The sequence below is a fragment of the Chlorocebus sabaeus genome, chromosome 13 (genome assembly GCF_047675955.1).
Source record: "Chlorocebus sabaeus isolate Y175 chromosome 13, mChlSab1.0.hap1, whole genome shotgun sequence".
Lineage (NCBI taxonomy): Eukaryota > Metazoa > Chordata > Mammalia > Primates > Cercopithecidae > Chlorocebus > Chlorocebus sabaeus.
In genome coordinates this window covers 20,710,027-20,728,874 of record NC_132916.1, presented here as the reverse complement: position 1 = coordinate 20,728,874, position 18,848 = coordinate 20,710,027, and the positions used below count along the sequence as shown (strand labels likewise).

Genomic DNA, 18,848 nt, shown 5'->3' with positions numbered 1-18,848 from the left:
TCTGAGAGCTAGAATTGGCTAAATGGTCTTGTAATCCCATTCCAGTGACTCATACCAAGTTTTTGCCACTAGACTTAGAATTTTTTCACAGATACATGTCAAACAGTATTTTGATAGCTGCCCATTTATTTTATTCCTAGGGATCTTCATACTCAATTAGCTACCACCAGAGATCCCGTTAGGTTAAAACACTTTGATTACTGCTCCGCCCCATTGGCTTATTATGGTAATTGCACACAGCTTGTCGCTGATGATTAAAGACTGCCACCTGGTTTCTATCCATCTGGAAATGAAACCAGGGAGCCTAATTTTATGAAGGCATCTGCAACCATCATCTCTAGCCTAAAAAGAACGGCACCATCAAACTTTTTAAGAATGTTGCAGGATGGGTGCAGTGGCTCATGCCTGTAATCTCAGGACTTTGGGTGGCCGAGGCAGGTGGATCACTTGAGGTTAGGAGTTGGAGACCAGCCTGGACAACGTGGTGAAACCCTATCTCTAATAAAAATACCAAAATTAGCCGGGTGTTGTGGCATGTGGCTGTAATCTCAGCTTCTTGGGAGACTGTCGCTTGAACCCAGGAAGCAGAGTTTGCAGTTAGCTGAGATCACCCCACTGTACTCCAGCTTGGGCAACAGAGTGACTGAATCTCAGAAAAAAAAAAAAAAATCAGAATGTTGGTCTTCTCCACCCTGGTGCATTTCCTAATATCTTGGTCAAGGGGATGTCCTCCTGATTACCAAGAGGAATGGCTAGATTTGGCTAAGCAGATCGCCCATAGTAGTTTCATTTCAACATTATCTCCCAAAACCTCCACACTCACTCTGTCCTCTGTAGAATGCCAATATCTGGCATCTATCCTCTCTTTGTGTCAGCCACTATTAAGTCCACACTTTAAATTTTATCCAGCATTTCCAGGTATTTTGTATTTGGAAACTTTTATGATTATATATATTTATAAATTGATTTAATATATTTAAACTTTTATGATTATATGTATTAATTTAATAATATATAAATAAATAATATTTTATATATAATTAAACATGTTCATATTTATATTTTAAGATAGGGGGTCTCACTATTTTTCCCAGTCTGGTCTTGAACTGCTGGCCTCAAGGGATCCTCCCACCTCAGCCTCCCAAGTAGCTGGGATTACAGGCATAAACCACTGTACCCAGATCTTTTCTGGTTATATATTCTGCCATGGTACAAGAAATGCATTATTTCTACGATTTAAGGTTAATATTTATATTATTTTGAATGCCATCTACAATTCATTATTTCATATTCCCCCTGACTATAATAAGGGTCTTGTTATGCTTTATCTGTTAAATATTCATTACCATATTTTTAGTATTGTTTAACGTTTTTGAGTATAACTTCCTATTATCAGCTCACAAATAAATTTTTATCTTAGTTTCTTTCATGTTTTTATAAACCTCTTTGATTCTGCTCTGCATTCTAATGAGTTTCTTAGTATTGTCAGCCTACTTATTATCATTTTGACTACGTAAACTACTTTATTCCTCATTGCATATTTCACTCCAATTGCTATATTTTATATTTACAGTATCTTGAAATTTACATGTTCTTATTTTGTTTTTGTTTACTAGTCCTCAGTTTTCTGTTTTCTTCTGCTTTTAATTGAAGTGATGCCTTCATTGATCCCGTTGAATATTTGCAATGTATTTTAAAGTCTTTGTTAAACTATTTTATGGGATGAATTTCACTTGGAGTGAATTCTTATACCAGTTATTAATATTGTTGGTTGCCTTTCCTAGTGCTGGTATTTCTATTTTTTTATTGCTGTTTAAAAAGTCACCACAAATGAAGTGGCTTAAAATGACATATATTTATTATCCTACACTTTTCATGTTTTAGAAATCCAGGAACATCTAGATCGAAATCTAACCAGCTGCAATTAAGGTGTCCAGCAGGGCTGAATCCTCCTCTGAGACTTGAAGTTCTCTTCCAAGCTCAAGTCACTGTTAGCAGAATTTATGTCCTTGCAGCTGTAAAACTAATGTTGGCTTGTTTCTTCAAGTCCAACAGGACATAGAAGCTTTGACTTCTTTTAAAGAACTCACCTGATTAAGTCAGGTGACTTAAGTCACCTGATTAAGTCACCTGATTAAGTCAGGTGGATTTCTCAGGTGGATTTCTCACCGCCCTCGAAACTGTGGGCATCACGGTGTTTCAACCTTTCTCCTTAGTGTTCCCTCCTCCTAGGACCACTTTTCCTTCCTCTTTCTTGGTCTGTATCTGGAAATCAATCAAAAACACCTCCAATGTCAGCCCTGAGACTCTCCCCTACCCACCCTGGGGCATCACCTCCTCTTCCGACACAGCAGGAGGGTGGGGTGTGGTGTCCCCTTGCTTCCCTCAGCAGCTTTGTGAGCTCCTTGAGGACAGGGGACACCCCCTATTACTTCCTAACCCAAGACCTGTCACAGTGCCTGCCCAACAGCAGAAGGGGACAAAACCTCTGCCTTGCAGGATGACCTGGGATGGCAGGAGGGCAGGAGGCAGCTTCTTAGATTTAGGGACTGCACAAGGGCTGTCACTCTTGTGTTTCCATTTCAGCACCACCCACCGTGGCCCCAGGCACAGCCCAACCCAAAACCATGGCCACCAGCCTCAGTTCCTGAAGCCTCATCATCATCCTCTTCTTCATTCTATTTGGCATCTGAGGAGAGTCCACTGTAGAGGTAGGGGAAACTGGCACAGGCTTCCTGAAGGACGGGGTGACAGGACTCATCAAGAGTCAAAAATACCCAAGTCTGAATGAGGAATATGTATTCATATTCGTTTGAAATGGCATAAAGACTCCCTGGAAAGATGAGAAGAATCCAATCAAGTTTCGTCCCGGGCATGTGGCCAAAAGAGTGGACGCAGGCAGGGGCGGAGGAGCCTTTCATGGTTTCGATCCTGAAAAAGGTGAAAATATGGAGGTGAAGGAGTAAGAAAGAGTGGGGCCGGGGGCCCCAGGGACGGTCACCGGGTGGGCTCGCCCGATCTGTTGGGGGCCACGAGGGTTCGGGGATGCAGAACCCGAGCAAGGGCGCATGGGGCTGCTGCAGTGACGAGGCACTGGTTCTAGATATTTACCCAACTGTGCTGTCATAGGGAGGATATTACGGGTGCTGCTGATTTCAACCACATAAGATTTTCCGGGAATGTTACCCCTGGGAGTTTCAATTTCCACCCCGCTGCCTCCTTTCCGGGTTCTGCTCCAAGGGCAGCTGCTGCGCCTGAGCTCCCGACCCGAGTCCTGCCGAGTGGAGACCCCGGAGTGGGTTCCCTGCTGCCGGCTGATGCCCCCGGGCCTCCGGGTCCATAGCCTCTGGACAAAACGACCATTGGAAGACCTGGAGGACTCACCGGTCACGGCAAGGGAAAGGCAGTTCCCGTGTCAGGAGGACCCAGGAAATGCGGGGCCTGGTGGGGTGAGGAGCACGAGGTTCCTCCCTCATCCTCAAGGGAACTTTGCCACCGGCTCAGTGTGGAGACGTCACCGTCCCGCTCGGATCCGTGGGGCTCCGACAGTGTGGCCCCTGCGAGGACCCCCCCATCCTCCTTGCCCTGGGGCTGCTGCGGGACGGCTCCCCGGGACGCACTAGGTCCTGAGTGTCCCAACGGCAGGGGCTTCCCGTTGTCGCCTCCCCGACCCCCGCCGCTCGCGGTCCAGGGCTGCTGGTTTCTCCGTTGTGCTGGGGCCCCCGAGCATGGACGTCGTAGGGCTGAGAAAACCTTGGGCTGGATGGAACAGAAGGGGACTCTAGGTCTCCTGCTGTCTGTCCTGTAAGGAACGCAGGCCCCACCCCCTCCACCCTCACCGTGTTTTGGGTCAGCCATTCCAGCGGGGTGAGGCGTCCCCTTGTGGGTGCCATTGGCATTTCCCTGAGGACTGTGGACACTGAACACCTTTTCCTGGGCTCACTGCCATTTGCATTCTTCTTCTGATGCCAGTGGGCAAGGGGAGGTCCCCAAACGCTGATGGGACCTCGACTCCAGCCAGTGTCCAGACTCTTGACACTGCCGGGGAAATGAATTCAAGAACCAGTAGGAAATAGAGAAAGGACAGAGATTTATTGTAAAAGGAAAAGTACACACTCAAGTAAAGGGAGTGCGGGAGGACCCAAGAGACAGGCAGGTGCAAGGGGGTTTGGGGCTGCCACCTTTCTGGGTTTCTTTAACCATGGAGTGGAATATTCATGAAAATTCCTGGAAGAAGGTTGCGATTTCTCAGAACTGTGGTGCCCGCATTTTTACACCAATTATGGGTATTCTCGGAAGTGCTAGCGGGCTGGCTGGTGTGTGTTTAGTATGTTAATCAGCATGTAATGAGGTCCTGGGTGAAACCTAGGTCACATTCAGGGCCATGCTGGGTCCACTCATTCTTACACAGCTTGGTCCACACGCTGTTTTTCAGGATCTTATCAGCCCAGAGCCTCTGCAGATATTTCAACAGATTCCTTTTGCTAGTCACCTGCAACAGCTGCCTAAAATTTTCTATTCATGCCAGGCGCGGTGGCTCACGCCTGTAATCCCAGCACTTTGGGAGGCCGAGGTGGGTGGATCACGAGGTCAGGAGATCGAGACCATCCTGGATAACACAGGTGAAACCCCATCTCTACTAAAAATAAAAAAAAGTTAGTCGGGCGTGGTGGCGGACGCCTGTAGTCCCAGCTACTCGGGAGGCTGAGGCAGGAGAATGGCGGGAACCCGGGAGGCGGAGCTTGCAGTGAGCGGAGACCACAGCCACTGCATTCCAGCCTGGGGGACAGAGAAAGACTCCGTCTCAAAAAAAAAAAAAAAAAAAAAAAAAAAAACAGAAAAACAAAAAAACAAAAAACAAACAAAAAAATTTTCTATTCATTTGCGACCACCGTGCAGTTTACCTGTCTCACTTTGGAGAAATATCTATTCAAATTCCTTGCGTATATTTAAATTGGGCTATTTTCACATTATAATATTGAGTTGCAAGAGTTCTTTCTACATTCAGGATACCAGTCCTTTACCAGATATATGATTTTCAGATATTTTCTCCCATTCTGTAAGTTTTTTTTAACTTTCAAAATGTAGTTCTTTTTGAAGCACAAAAGTTTTATATTTGCATGAAATGAAATTGAACTACCTTTTATTTTGCCATTTGTGCTATTGGCATACGGTACTTAAGAAGCCTTTGCTACCACGCACCGTGACTCACGCCTGTAATCACAACACTTTGGGAGGCTGAGGTGGGCAGATCACCTAAGGTCGGAAGTTTGAGACCAGCCTGACCAACATGGAGAAACCATGTTGGTCTCTACCAAAAATACAAAATTAGCTGGGCATGGTGGCTCATGCCTGTAATCCCAGCTACTGGGGAGGCTGAGGCATGAGAATTGCTTGAACCCGGGAGCCGGAGGTTGCGGTGAGCCTAGCTGAGATCGTACCATTGCACTCTAGCCTGGGCAACAAGAGGAAAAATCCGTATTAAAAAAAAAAAAAAGAAGAAGAAGAAGTCTTTGCCAAATCCAGGGTCACAAAGATTCACTGCTCTTTTTTCTTCTGAGACTCTCATAGTTTCATGTCTTAGGTGGACATCTGCCATTCGTCTAGAGCTAGTTTTTGTGTGTGCTGTAAGGAAGGGGTCCGCCTCATTCTTCTGCATGTGGCATCCAGTTGTCCCAACACCATTCACTGTAGTGTAGGATGCACCTGCCCAACCTCCTATCCCTATCTTCTGTACCTGGAGTCAGAAGTGCATCAGAAGTGCTCCCAGGGTTTCTCCCAATGAAATCCCCTCATGTGAATCCCGTGTAGGCACTTGCTTCTCAGAGGACCTGGATTAAGGAGTGGATTCATCACAAGAAATATTTCATGAGATGGAACATTCTGGGAATACTGACACTCAGCAGACCTCTTACTAAATCAAAAGTAAGAAATTGCATGATTTGGTCATTTGGGTCCCACAAGTCTTCTGTCAACTTAGCTTTTTGGTGTTTAATTTTTAAAAATTATTTCTTATGTTGCTGTTGTTGTTGTTATAGTTGTTTTCTTTGAGACAGGCTCTCACTCTGTCACCCAGTCTGGAGTGCAGTGGCATCACCACGACTGCCTGCAACCTCAAACTCCCAGGCTCAAGTGATCCTCCCACCCTTGCCTCCTGAGGAGCTGGGACTACAGTCATGTGCTACTACCCTTGGTCTATTTTAAAATTTTCTGTACAGACAGGGTCTCACTCTGTTGCCACGGCTGATCTCCAACCCATAGCCTCAAGCGACCCTCCCGCATGGGCATCCCAAATTTCTGGGATTACAGGCATGAGCCACCCCTCCTGGCCCAAAAAGTTATTGCATTTGAGTTTTTCCTTTTCACATGGTTGTAAGACATTATGTAGATTTTAAAAATCCTGTATAAGTAATTTGGATAATGCTATACAATAAAATGTTTCTTTCATTATGTAGATTTTTAAAATCCTGTATAAGTAATTTGGGTAATGCTATACAATAAAATGTTTCTTTCAGCCACAGCTTCCTAAAAATAGAAGTAGCATTAAAATGTGGTACATTTGTCAAATCTGGAAAATGTTTCAAATCTTTAAGGTGATTCTGACCTCTCATTTTGATTGACACAGTAATCCATAAAAACAAGTAAAGCACCCACTCTGACCTGGAAGGGGTAAGGAGGTAAAAGTATTGATAAGTGACACCCTCTTTTGTAGATATGACCCAACCTAAATTTCTCACGACCCACAAAAGAGGGTCCTGTGCTCCCCGCTTCTCCAGAGCTCCATGCAGTCCTGAAGCACTCTCTGGCTGTCTCTGCAAGTGGCTACACAGCTCCTCCTGGTCTCTGTGGGGCTCCTAGGCTCCAGGTCCTCTAGGCCAAGGGGCTATCGTGCTCACTAGTTCCCAACAAGGGTGTACCCCACCATGGGAGGTGGAAGAGACCAGGTGTAGCTGCTCCTGCCCCTACCCCTCTCCTGATCAGCCAATCTTAATAGGATGAAGGAGTAGGGATGAGTGGAGCCATGAGGGTTGGTGCTGGAAAGAACAGAAATGAAGACCTTTGTCCAATCCCCTGAGCTATGGGGATCCCTTTCTGAGTTCTAGCAGCCCTGGGATAGTCTGATTATTAGATTCCTCTGATGTGTCTTAAATCCCATCATATGGCAGCCACTGTGCTAGGTGCTGGGTTTACACGTGGGTGATGGATGTGTCCAGTCCTCAAGGCATGTAGAATCCAGGGACAGAAACAAATACCCATGCGGCTGCTGCTGCTGATGTGATGTCCTTGAGTTGGTTGGGGCTATCAGAGGGCAGAAGAGGGGGTGACTCATTCTGCCTGGGGAGTTGCATGGAGGCTTCTCGAGAGGTGGCATTTCAGACTGTTCTTATAGGAATAGGAAGAATACAGTGTGGCCAGGTGGGAGGAGAAGACAGGACACACGGCAGAGGGATAAGCATGAGCGGGAGGCCGGGGGATGCAAATATCATGGAAATTTGTGGAGCTGTGAGAAGTCTGCAGTAATAAACCCTCAGTTCCTGAAGGAGACTTTTCTCACAGGGAGGAGGGAATGTCAGGAGAGAAGATAGGGAAGGCGAGGTGGACAGGAACCTCCCTGGAGTCCCTGTCTCCATCCTCAGCAAATCAACCAGGAAATCAATTCACCATTCATGCATGCATGTTATCACACACACACACAGACATGCATGCACACACACACACACACATGCATGCAGTCTCTCATCCCCCCACCAAACATGCACACACACACTCACACAAACACACACACATACACAAATGTATGCAGAAATACAGAGACAGACACGCACATACACATGCACACACAAAGACACATAAACACTAGGGAGAACCTGGTTGTCATCTCAAGAGTTGTTATGTCTGGCCCATCCTGCCCACTCACCTGTAACCTTGGGCGCTGTCTCCCAGCTCATGAAGGATTTCTGAAGACATCAAACAGGATGTTACTGTGTGATCTTAAACACTCAGACAGCTTCTCACTCTGACCTTCCTTCCTCGTCCCCTTGGTCCTGTGATGAAGCAGTGTCCTGTTGGTTTTCACTGCAGCAAAAGAGAACCCTCTCCCCTTGGGCAGAACTCCTGGGCCACCAGAGCACACCCCTCTGCTCTTTGCTGTCAGAGCGTCTTGATCTGCAGGGTGGGAGGAACTGCCCCAACCCCTAAAAAGGAACTATTTATTGACCCCTCATCCACCATGATATCAACGTCTGTTTTGTCTTCTCTGTAGCCCTTGGCTGTGGATCCCAAGCTGTGTGCCAAGGAGCTCAGGGCACAAATTCACTGTAAGCAATCCCTCTGGGCTTACCGAACTATTTGAAAGATGAGAAGTGCCATCTTCTGGATACTGCTAGGAAGTACTAGTCCAAGGTATTTTATAGTTTCAACATTAGACTATGCAACATTGCTTTAGATGCCATGGTATTTTTACAATCTGTGATTTCAACAGTTGCTGTGATAAAAAAAAAATGAACCCTTGCAAAAATTGGTATGAAATAAGAAATGATGGTGGCTGTGCCCAATCTGCTTCCAAGGTTTGAGAGGTTGCTCAATGCCCAACAGACACACATGTCCATTAGTAAACACTTGTGCTTATTTAAGAATGAAATAGGGGCAATTCATGTGAAGGTCAGAGTGGAAACAGGTGTGAGAGGGTCCAGCAGAAGAAAATATGGCTGCCAAAGGGTTCGAACCCATTGGCAAGTTTGGCCTGGCCTTGGCTGTTGCAGGAGGTGTGGTGAACTCTGCCTTATATAATGTGGATGCTGGGCATAGAGCTGTCATCTTTGACCCATTCCGTGGAGTACAGGACATTGTGGTAGGGAAAGGACTCACTTTCTCCTCCCATGGGTACAGAAACCAATGATCTTTGACTGCCATTTTCGACCATGTACTATGCCAGTCATCACTGGTAGCAAACATTTACAGAATGTCAACATCACACTGCACATCCTCTTCTGGCCCATTGCTAGCCAGCTTCCTCCCATCTTCACCAGCATCAGAGAGGACTATGATGAGCTTGTGCTGCTGTCCATCAGGACCGAGATCCTCAAGTTAGTGGTGGCTCACTTTGTTGCTGAACTAATCACCCAGAGAGAGCTGGTCTCCAGGCAGGTGAGTGACGACCATACAGAGTGAGCAGTCATCTTTGGGCTCATCCTGGACGAAGTGTCCTGGACCCATCTGACCTTCAGGAAGGAGTTCACAGAAGCAATGGAAGACAAACTTGTGGCTCAGTAGGAAGCAGAGAGGGCCAGATTTGTGGTGGGAAAGGCTGAGCAGCAGAAAAAGGTGGCCATCATCTCTGCAGAGGGTGATTCCAAGGAAGCTGAGTTGATTGCCAACTCACTGGCCACCGCAGGGGACAGCCTGATGGAACTGTGTAAGCTGGAAGCTGTGGAGGACACTGCGTACCAGCTCTCACTCTCTTGGAACATCACCTACCTGCCGGCGGCGCAGTCCGTGCTCCTCCAGCTGCCCCAGTGAGGGCCCACCCTGCCTGCGCCTCCCTGGGTCAACTTGGCCACCGACCCGATGATTCTTAACACTACCTTCCTTCTACCCCTTCCCTGGAAATCACTGTGAAATTTCATGATTGGCTTAAAATGAAGAAAATAAAGGTAAAATCACTTCAGATCTCTAATTAGTCTATCAAATGAAACTCATTCTTCTCACATCCATCTACTTTTTCATCTATCTCCCCACCAAAAATTGCCAAGTGCCTATGCAAACTGACTTTAGGTCCCAATTCGGGGCCTGCTGGAGCTCTGGCCTAGGCACCAGCAGTTGGCAGCACACAACCAGGGAAGGACAGTGGGTGATGGACTGGGGAACACAGGTGTCCACCTGGGCCCACGTGTGGCCTCCATCTTGTTGCTGATGGAAGATTTGCAGACGAGGGCACACGTGGCTGAACTCAGAAGGCAGGCCTCCATCTTCCCAGTGGTTCCTGCACAGATGCTGCTGAAGAGAGATGCCGGGGAGGGGTAGAAAGGATGTGGTCCCTCTCTTACTGTAAGGCCGATTCTCTCGAACTGTGCAACCAGCAGAAGCAGGTGTATGTAAACTGGACACAGATGTAAGAATCTGCCCCTGTTGAGGTGGGTGGGCCTGATTGTTGCCCCCCAGGGTCCTAAAACTTGGATGGACTTGGACAGTGAGGAGGTGTGGACTGAGATGTGAGTCCTGTCGAAGACTTCCTCTCTATCCCCTACCTTGGTCCCTTTCACATACCCAACGGAATTCCAACTTGAAGGATTGTATACTGTTGGGGCTAGATGTGCTGCCAAGGATATGTCTGACCTGTGTTCCTGGCTCCCTCGTTCAGAGACTGCCCTTCTCAAGGACTCTGTGCCTGCTCTGGGAAGGAAACAACTGTAGGAAGAAAACAAATGTGTATAAACTGCTGTCAATTAATGACCCCCAGCCCTTTCAGCTCAAAAATTTTAAAAAATGAAATAAACATACCACTTTTTCAATTCATGTGAAATATTTTCTTAAATCATGATTAAATTGCTTGGTGATAAATAGATTGTTTCGTCCTAATCACTTACAAAATACGTTCTCCAGTATTTCTTTTTTGTTTATTTTGTTTTTTGTTTTGTTTTGGTTTTTTTAGAGTCTCGCTCTGTCCCCAGGTTGGAGTGCAGTGGCACAATCTCGTCTCAGTGCAACCTCTATCTCCTGGATTCAAGTGATTTCCCTGCCTCAGCCTCCTGAGTGTGACTACAGGAACGCCTCACCATGCCCAGCTAATTTTTGTACTTTTAGTAAAGATGGGGTTTCACCATGTTGGCCAGGATGGTCTTGATCTCCTGACCTTGTGATCCACTCACCTTGGCCTCCCAAAGTGCTGGGATTACAGATGTGAGCCACCGCACCCAGACTTTCTTTTAAGATTGTCTTGAAAATCTTACGGAGGCACCTTCTGGATTTTCCCTGGACCACTCCAGGCCATATTCACGGGCTCTGCCTCCTGTGGGAATGCTCACCTCCTTGAAGCCAGGACTCACAGATCACCTTCTTGGGAGACTTTCCTGTTCAGGCTACTGAGGAGCTGGGGGCTCCCCTCCCGGTCTTCCTCCCCACAACCTTGTTCCCCGCCCCCTGAATCATCTGTCACCTTCCTACATCCGATGCAATGCACCTGCTCATTACGTTCACCTGTTGTTCCCACTGGAGCAGGGATTTTATCTGTTTTCCTCAGGGAAGCATCTGTAGCACAGTCCATTGTTGGTTCTGAGGCTGTACTTACCCTGTGAGTGAATAAATGAGAGGCAGTGATTGGGGCAGGGGCCTCTTTCTTGCTCATTCATTCACTACACTTTAGATGGTAACTTAGGACATGGTGGGACCAGTGTTTTCTGGGCACAGTAAGTCAGAATATATTGTGAAGACAAGAAGTAGAAAGAAATGTTAGGTGGAAGAATATGAATTTTCAAGTAGGAGTTGGGAAGAGTGAGAAAAAAAACCAATCAGGAAAGGGGCAAGGTTGGCTTGGTTGTAGCCAACATGGTGGAGAAACGCAGCTCTCTGCACCAGAGACTGGGTGCTGTTAGGTTCCTCTGCAATGCTGAGACCATCTGTACAACCTGCCCTGCATCCTCCTCTCTCCCGAGGCTGAATGCAGCTCCTGTGCCTTCATTGCCAAGGAAGCCACAGTCCCAGGTCAGAGGAAGGGCTGATGTGGACAGTAGAAAAGGAGGGGGTGGGTGCAGAAGGGGACGCTTGGAAGCAATGACTTCGGGAGGATAAACAATATCACCAGAAAATATGACAAAAAAGAAAGGTATAAAGAACAAGGTAGAAATCATCTGAAATTCCATCACGCAGTGTTTAACGTTAGGATTTTGGTGCAATCATATGTAATTTTCATAAAATTATGATCATACACCTTAGAATTATTTTAAATGACTAGAGTGTGTATTTTTAGAGCAGGTATAGAGTTCATAGTGCAGTGCTCTCTCACTCCTGTCACTTAATTACTTTTTTGGCCTCATGTCATTTTAATTATTTATTCATTTTTGATTTCAATTCTTATTGTAAAGGGTACACATGCAGGTTTGTCACATGGGTCAATTGTGGGAGGCTGAGGCTTGGGGGCCCAGTGATCCCATCACTCAGCCAGTAAGCATGGTACCCAACAGGTGGTTCTTCAGTCCATGTTCCTCTCCCCCACTCCCGTCTAGTGATCTCCAGTGTCTCCATCTTTACATTCATGTATATTCAATGTTTAGCTCCCACTTGTAAATAGGAACATGCAGCATGTGGTTTTCTACTTCTGTGTTAGGTTGCTTATAATAATGGCCTCCAGGTCCATCTATGATGCTGGGAAGAACTTCATTTTGTTGTCTTTCATGGCTGCATAGATTTTCATGGTGTATGTGGACCACATTTTCTTCATTCAATCCAATCTCACACAGTGAAATCCTCTCACTGTGGGTTCAGGACACAAGAGGGGGAAATAATTTAGCCTGGGGAGGTGTGATGTCATGTGTCAACCTGGAAGGTGATTTGGATGAGATTGACATTTAAATTGGTGAATGCTGAGTAAAGCAGATTACCCCTGTAAGAGAGGTCAGCTTGAATCTAATTAGTGGAAGTCTTGAAAACATCTAAAAGATTGACCTCTCCAAAAAAGAAAAATTCTCCAGCAGACTGCACCTGCCCCATCAGCTCTCCTGGGTCTCCAGTCGGGTGGCCCACACCACACTGCAGATTGTTGGCTTGCCAGTTGCATACTGGTGATAGGCAATTTCTAATTATCTCTCTCTTTCTCTCTCTCTCTCTCTCTCTCTCTCTCCAGAGGATGCGCCAGAACAGAAAGCCTGGAGGCAAGAAGATAGTACCAGGAGTAGGCCAGGAGGGTTTTACCATAGAGGATCAGAGAGGAAGAGATGTCAGGAAGGAAGGGACAGGGAGGATGTGTGGGAAATTCCTATTACAGTCATGAGTTCCAGGCAGAAAATCCATGGAAACATACATACACACATAAACAGATACAGACACACATGCACACATATAGTGCACACACATGCGCACACCTAGGCAGCTAAGACAGCTGATCTAATCTCAGAATAGCTGTTAAGCCTTTTCTCTGACTCACCTCCTGCCAGCTCCTGCATTCAAGTGAGGGTCAAGGCCTGTGAACCTGAATGACCCCAGCTTCTGTTTTGGGCTGAGCTGCTTCAGGCTCTAGAAGGACCTAGGAGTTGCCTACAGGAGAGAAGAAGGCAGGAGAAGCTGCCTAAAGCAGAGAACAGAGGGTGAGAGGGAAACACCTGGAGGCCCTGGCCTCGAAGGAGGAGAAGAAACCATAGTGGATTTATTGACGTATTTATATCTTTACATCAGTTTCTGAAAAGTACATTTTTCTTTTCTTTTTTTTTTTTTTTTTTTGGGACGGAGTCTCGCTCTGTCACCCGGGCTGGAATGCAGTGGCCAGATCTCGGCTCACTGCAAGCTCCGCCTCCCAGGTTCAAGCCATTCTCCTGCCTCAGCCTCCTGAGTAGCTGGGACTACAGGCGCCCGTCACCTCGCCTGGCTAGTTTTTTGTATTTTTTAGTAGAGATGGGGTTTCATCGTGTTAGCCAGGATGGTCTTGATCTCCTGACCTCGTGATCCGCCCATCTCGGCCTCCCAAAGTGCTGGGATTACAGGCTTGAGCCACCGCGCCCGGCCGAAAAGTACATTTTTCTTAAGTTCCTATTTTCAACTAGTAAAAAAAAAAAAACAAACAAACAAACAAAAAAAAACAATTTGAAACAAGCAAGAATTGCGAAGTATTTGCAAGCAGAATCCAGAGAACTTCTCTGCCTGCACCACTTGAGAGCGAGCTGCCACGCTGATGCCTCATCTTTAATGACACCACCTCATGCCCCATACTTTAGTGTTCTTCCTACAAACCATGACACTCTCCTAATAAGCACAATACAATCACCAAAACAGATTTCATATCCCTACATTACATCCATCTCATGCTCAGACATCACTCAAAATTCACCAGTTGTTTTGATTATCTGTTTTACAGGCAAGGATCTGATGGATTTAGGCATTTTTTATCTACTTATTTTACTGAAAATATAGATCAGGGTGTTTTATTTGCCCCATTATTTGACCTCTGTATTTCTGAAAATATGAGGAGAGATTTGGATTGATGCAGTACTTCTTATTGAGTGTCACTCAGAAGTCCTCATTAATATATTTGAAAGATTTAACATCTTTTTATCCAGCATTTTGGTTGCTTAATTTTTTGCTAGTTCAGATGTTCTAGTCTGGCATAGAAAGAGAAATCGAACACCAACATGAGAAAACATGCTGTACTTCAGTGGAATGTTTTATTTCTAACTTTTTATTATGAAAACAACAGTAAACAACCAAATATCTTCATGCTTTCTAGAATGTGCTTGGAGCCTGGAACTGACTCAGATTGCTGAGTAGTGAAATGAGTACAGTGTCCACTGTCCTGAATACCACCTGAGTCTATGTCAAAGGAATGATTCAATAAAGACTCCTACCCACAATGGAAGAGGTCTCTCCACTTCCCGCCCACCACCTGGTGTAGACAGATTTAAACACTTGTCAGTAGAATAGGTGTGAGAGGGCATTCCATTGTTCTTTCATGGGTGTTATCTTGATTATGTGGGACATGTCAAATCTTTCATGGGCTTCTTCAGAATCTCTGAACTGCTCATGGCATTTGCCCAATCTTAGGATAATTAGATGTATTCTTATTTATTTGTGGCAGTTTTTTATACATTCCAAATCTGATCTTTTGTCCACAGGGGAATAAAACAACTCTTAAAAAGAGAGATTAATCTGATGTGGGGATTACTTCTAATAGAAGTAGGTGTGGTCAGGGCTGAGGAATGACAAGGAATGTCACTGCCCAGGCTGCAGTATGCTGGAGGCAAACCAGAATAAGTCAGTTTTGTTTTGTTTTTTTTGAGACAGAGTTTTGTTGCCCAGACAGGAGTGCAGTGGTGTGATCTCGGCTCACTGCAACCTCTGCCTCCAGGGTTCAAGCGAGTCTCCTGCCTCAGCCTCCCAAGTAGCTGGAGAGCTGGGACTACAGGCGCCCACCACCATGGCTGGCTAATTTTGTCTTTTTAGTAGAGACGGGGTTTCTCCATGTTGGTCAGGCAGGTTGTGAACTCCCAACCTCAGGTGATCCACCCACCTTGGCCTCCCAAAGTGCTGGGATTACAGGCGTGATCCATTGTGCCCAGCCAGTCATGTTTTTTAAGAATAGGAACATTGATGTCTGTCCAGGGTATCAGGACAATGTTCAAGACTGACGGTCAGAGGACCTGTAATTTAGAAGTATCGTTATCTTCTTCCCAAACAGTCTAGCGGAATCTCTAGTTTAGAAGTATCGTTAGGTTATCTTCTTCCCAAATAGTCTAGCGGAATCTCTAGTTCATTACTCGATCACATGAGGAAAGAACGAAATTCCATTAATTCTCTACTGGATTATAACATGAAATTTGAAAGCCAATAAATATTTCAGAAAATGGGATTTTTGGCCAGGTGCGGTGGCTCACATCTGTAATCCCAGCACTTTGGGAGGCAGAGGCAGGCGGATCACGAGGTCAAGGAGATCGAGACCATCCTGGCTAACATGGTGAAACCCCGTCTCTACTAAAAATACAAAAAAAATTAGCAGGGCGTGGTGGCAGGCGCTTGCTGTCACAGCTACTCGGGAGGCTGAGGCAGGAGAATGGCAGGAACACAGGAGGCTTGCAGCGAGCCCAGATCACTCCACAGCATTCCAGCCTGGGCTACAGAACAAGACTCCGTCCCTCAAAAAAACAAAAAAATAGAGATTTTTAACTAAATATCAGTAGCAGATAAAATACTAAAGGAAAGAATCATGGCTTTATATTTTCTTATGAAAAAATTAGAAAATTCTGATTCAGGACATGTAAAGAATCCCTGGTGTTCTGAAGTCAGCCATGGTATTTTAGTGGCAATACTTTAGAAGAACAAAATCATAGTTTAGAGAAGCATCTGTTTTTCCACAACCAAAGAAGATGACAGAAAATGTTCTTTTGGTTGAGATTTCTTTTTCACTAAGTTAAAACTTTAAGTGCAGGGATTCTTCCATCAGGTAGCACAAGAGAAAATGGCAAAGCATTTTAAGAAATTCCAGTGATAGGATTATTGCCAAAGGGATTAAATCTCATGAGATGCTGAGTCTATGGCATCATCCTGATCTGCTGGAGGTCTCTGGATTTGCTAAGTCTTGAATTCCTGGTGATCTAGAAATGAGGAGTGGGTGACGGACAGGCTGTCAGGAGAGTTTGGGTGCACACCTGTAATCCCAGCTACTCTGGAAGCTGAGGCAGGAGAAATGCTTGAACCTGGACGGCACAGGTGGCAGTAAGCTGAGATCGTGCCATTGCACTTCAGCCTGGGTGACAGAGTGAGACTTCGCCTCAAATAATAATAATAAAAGAAAAAGACAAAAATTCAGATAACTAAAGGGAAAATGGGCAATAGAGTTGAACCAGCCCTTCATAGAAGAGGAAATGTGAAGAAATGACCAATGAAAACATGAAGAGGGTCTCAGCCTAACAGGATGAGGTATCACGTGACACCCACCAAACTGGCAAAAATCCCACAACCCAGTAAATGAAACGGTTGGGGAGAATGGAAAGCAGCAAGAACATTCAGCCCCTGCTAAGAATGCTTGTGAATTTTTTGTTGTTGTTGTATTCTTGTATATGAAAGGATGTGTGTTGTGGGTTATGAGGAAAATTACATTTATTACCAGGGAGGAAATTTTAAAAATTGAAAGCTACTGACCAGAAGAAACTTGCACTTGTGTACAAAAGAAATGCTCAAGAACATTCTAGCCACACAGTCCTAAGGGCCCCAACCTGGCCAAACACTCATCAACAGGAAAATAGAGACATTTCCCATGTTCCCCTCATAGCACAGGAGATCACGCAGCAATGAAAATGAATCACATCAGTGTTGATGGGTCTCAGGAAGAGAATGGAGGACAAAAGTAGACATCGAGCAAATGCTCAGACCCAATGCATTCACACAAAAGAATTCCTTCACATCGAAGTTCAAAAACTGCAGCCGAGGCAACAGAGCAAGACCCGGTCTCAAAGACAACAGAAAGTTCAAAAACTAAATGGCATATTGTTTAGGGATGTACACATACATGGTGAAAGAAACGTACTATGAAGAAAAATACCGGAATAATAAAGACGAAAGCAGAAAATGATTCCCTCTGTAGAAGGGAAGTGACTGGGATTCAGGAGGGGCCTCCAGGGAGCATCCAAAGTTAAATCTCTTCAGATTCTATTCCCTAAACTTGGTGGAGGTCCTGGGTGCCCAACGCATCGATATTCTTTATACCTTACCCATATTATACAAATACAAGTTTCTATTCAATATTTAGAAGACAGTTCTAAACAAGATCCATTAAATAGCAAGATGGCAGATCCACATCAGGAAGGAACATCAGGAACATCCATAGTGTTCCATCCATGGAACCTCACCATGGATACGCTTGTGCTCATGGGCCTAGTCTCCTCTTAAGACACGGTCAGTTGGTCAGTTATCGGGGATCAAAGGCCACACTCCTCACAGCAGAGAGACAGGATCAGCTGGGACAGGGTCCTTCTGTGACACCTACTGCATCACCAGGCCGTGCAAAGTGACTCAACTGCCAGAACTCACAGAATATCATTCTGCACCAAAACCTCACAGGAAAAATGGTAAGTTCTCAGTTTCTCCATTAACAGCAACTCTCAGATTAATCTCTGTCCTCCATTGCTTCTCCATGAAACAAGATTTTACAGCTTTGCTTGGGTCTATTTTTCAATTCATTTTTAATTTTACTGACTGATTGAAAAAAAAATATATATATATAGTGTATGTGTAATTTTGTCTCTGTCAGTCAAGATAATGATGGTTTAATTTCTATTATTATTATTACCAACATCATTTAGTTTTTTTAAGCTTTTCAATTCCTAAGGGTATTAATCATTGTCTTTCTGTCTCTTGAGACAGAAAACAAATCCAAACTGTGTAAGAGGAAAAAGAATGTATTAATCACTGGAATTGAGAAGCTCCCAAGCTTAACTTGCTTGGGGTACAGCTACATCTACAGTTTCAAGTGGCATCCTGTGATCCTCTCTCTCTCTACTTCCCCAAATTTGGCTCCATGTTTAGCTCCATGACCCTCGGACTTAAACAGCAGTACTGGCTCCTCCCAAGATCAGCTCCCCAGCTCCTCAGCCCTCAAACTTCAACTGCAGCACCAGCTCCTCCTCGGGTCTCCAGCTCCACTATCCTCAAACTACAACAGCAGCACCAGCTCCCCTCCAGCTCAATGATTCTCAGACTTGAGAGGCAGCAGTGGCTCCTCCCCAAGGCTCCAGCTTCAAGACCCTCAAACCAGAACAGCAGCACTGGCTACTCCCTAAGTCTCCAACTCCCTGACCCTCAAACCTCAACTGTAGCACTGGCTCCTCCCCAGGGCCAGTAGCTCCACCACCCTCAGACTTACATGGTGGTAGCACCAGCTCCTCCCTAGGTCTCCGGCTCCACAACCATAAAACTTGAACTGCAGCACCAGCTCCTCCCCAGTCTCCGGCTCCACGATCCTCAAACTACGACAGCAGCAGTGGTTCTTCCCTAGATCTCCAGCTCAGTGACTCTCAGACTTGAGAGGCAGCACCAGCACCTCCCCAAGGCTCCAGCTCCACAACCTTCAGATTTAAACAGCGGTAGCACCAGCTCCTGTCCGGGTCTTCAGCTCCATGATCCTTAAACTAGAACAGCAGCACCGCCTCCTC

At 45.6% G+C, this 18,848-nt stretch overlaps 1 protein-coding gene across 1 annotated transcript; it reads left to right on the top strand.

Moving 5' to 3' along the window:
* The first annotated feature begins 6,956 nt into the window (after window positions 1–6,956).
* On the top strand, window positions 6,957–9,620 carry LOC103240714 (prohibitin 1). The gene is given in 2 exon segments (XM_037990642.2): window positions 6,957–8,861; window positions 8,864–9,620. Coding segments are annotated over 2 exon segments (465 nt in total). The 5' UTR covers window positions 6,957–8,704; the 3' UTR covers window positions 9,172–9,620.
* Window positions 9,621–18,848: the final 9,228 nt, after the last annotated feature.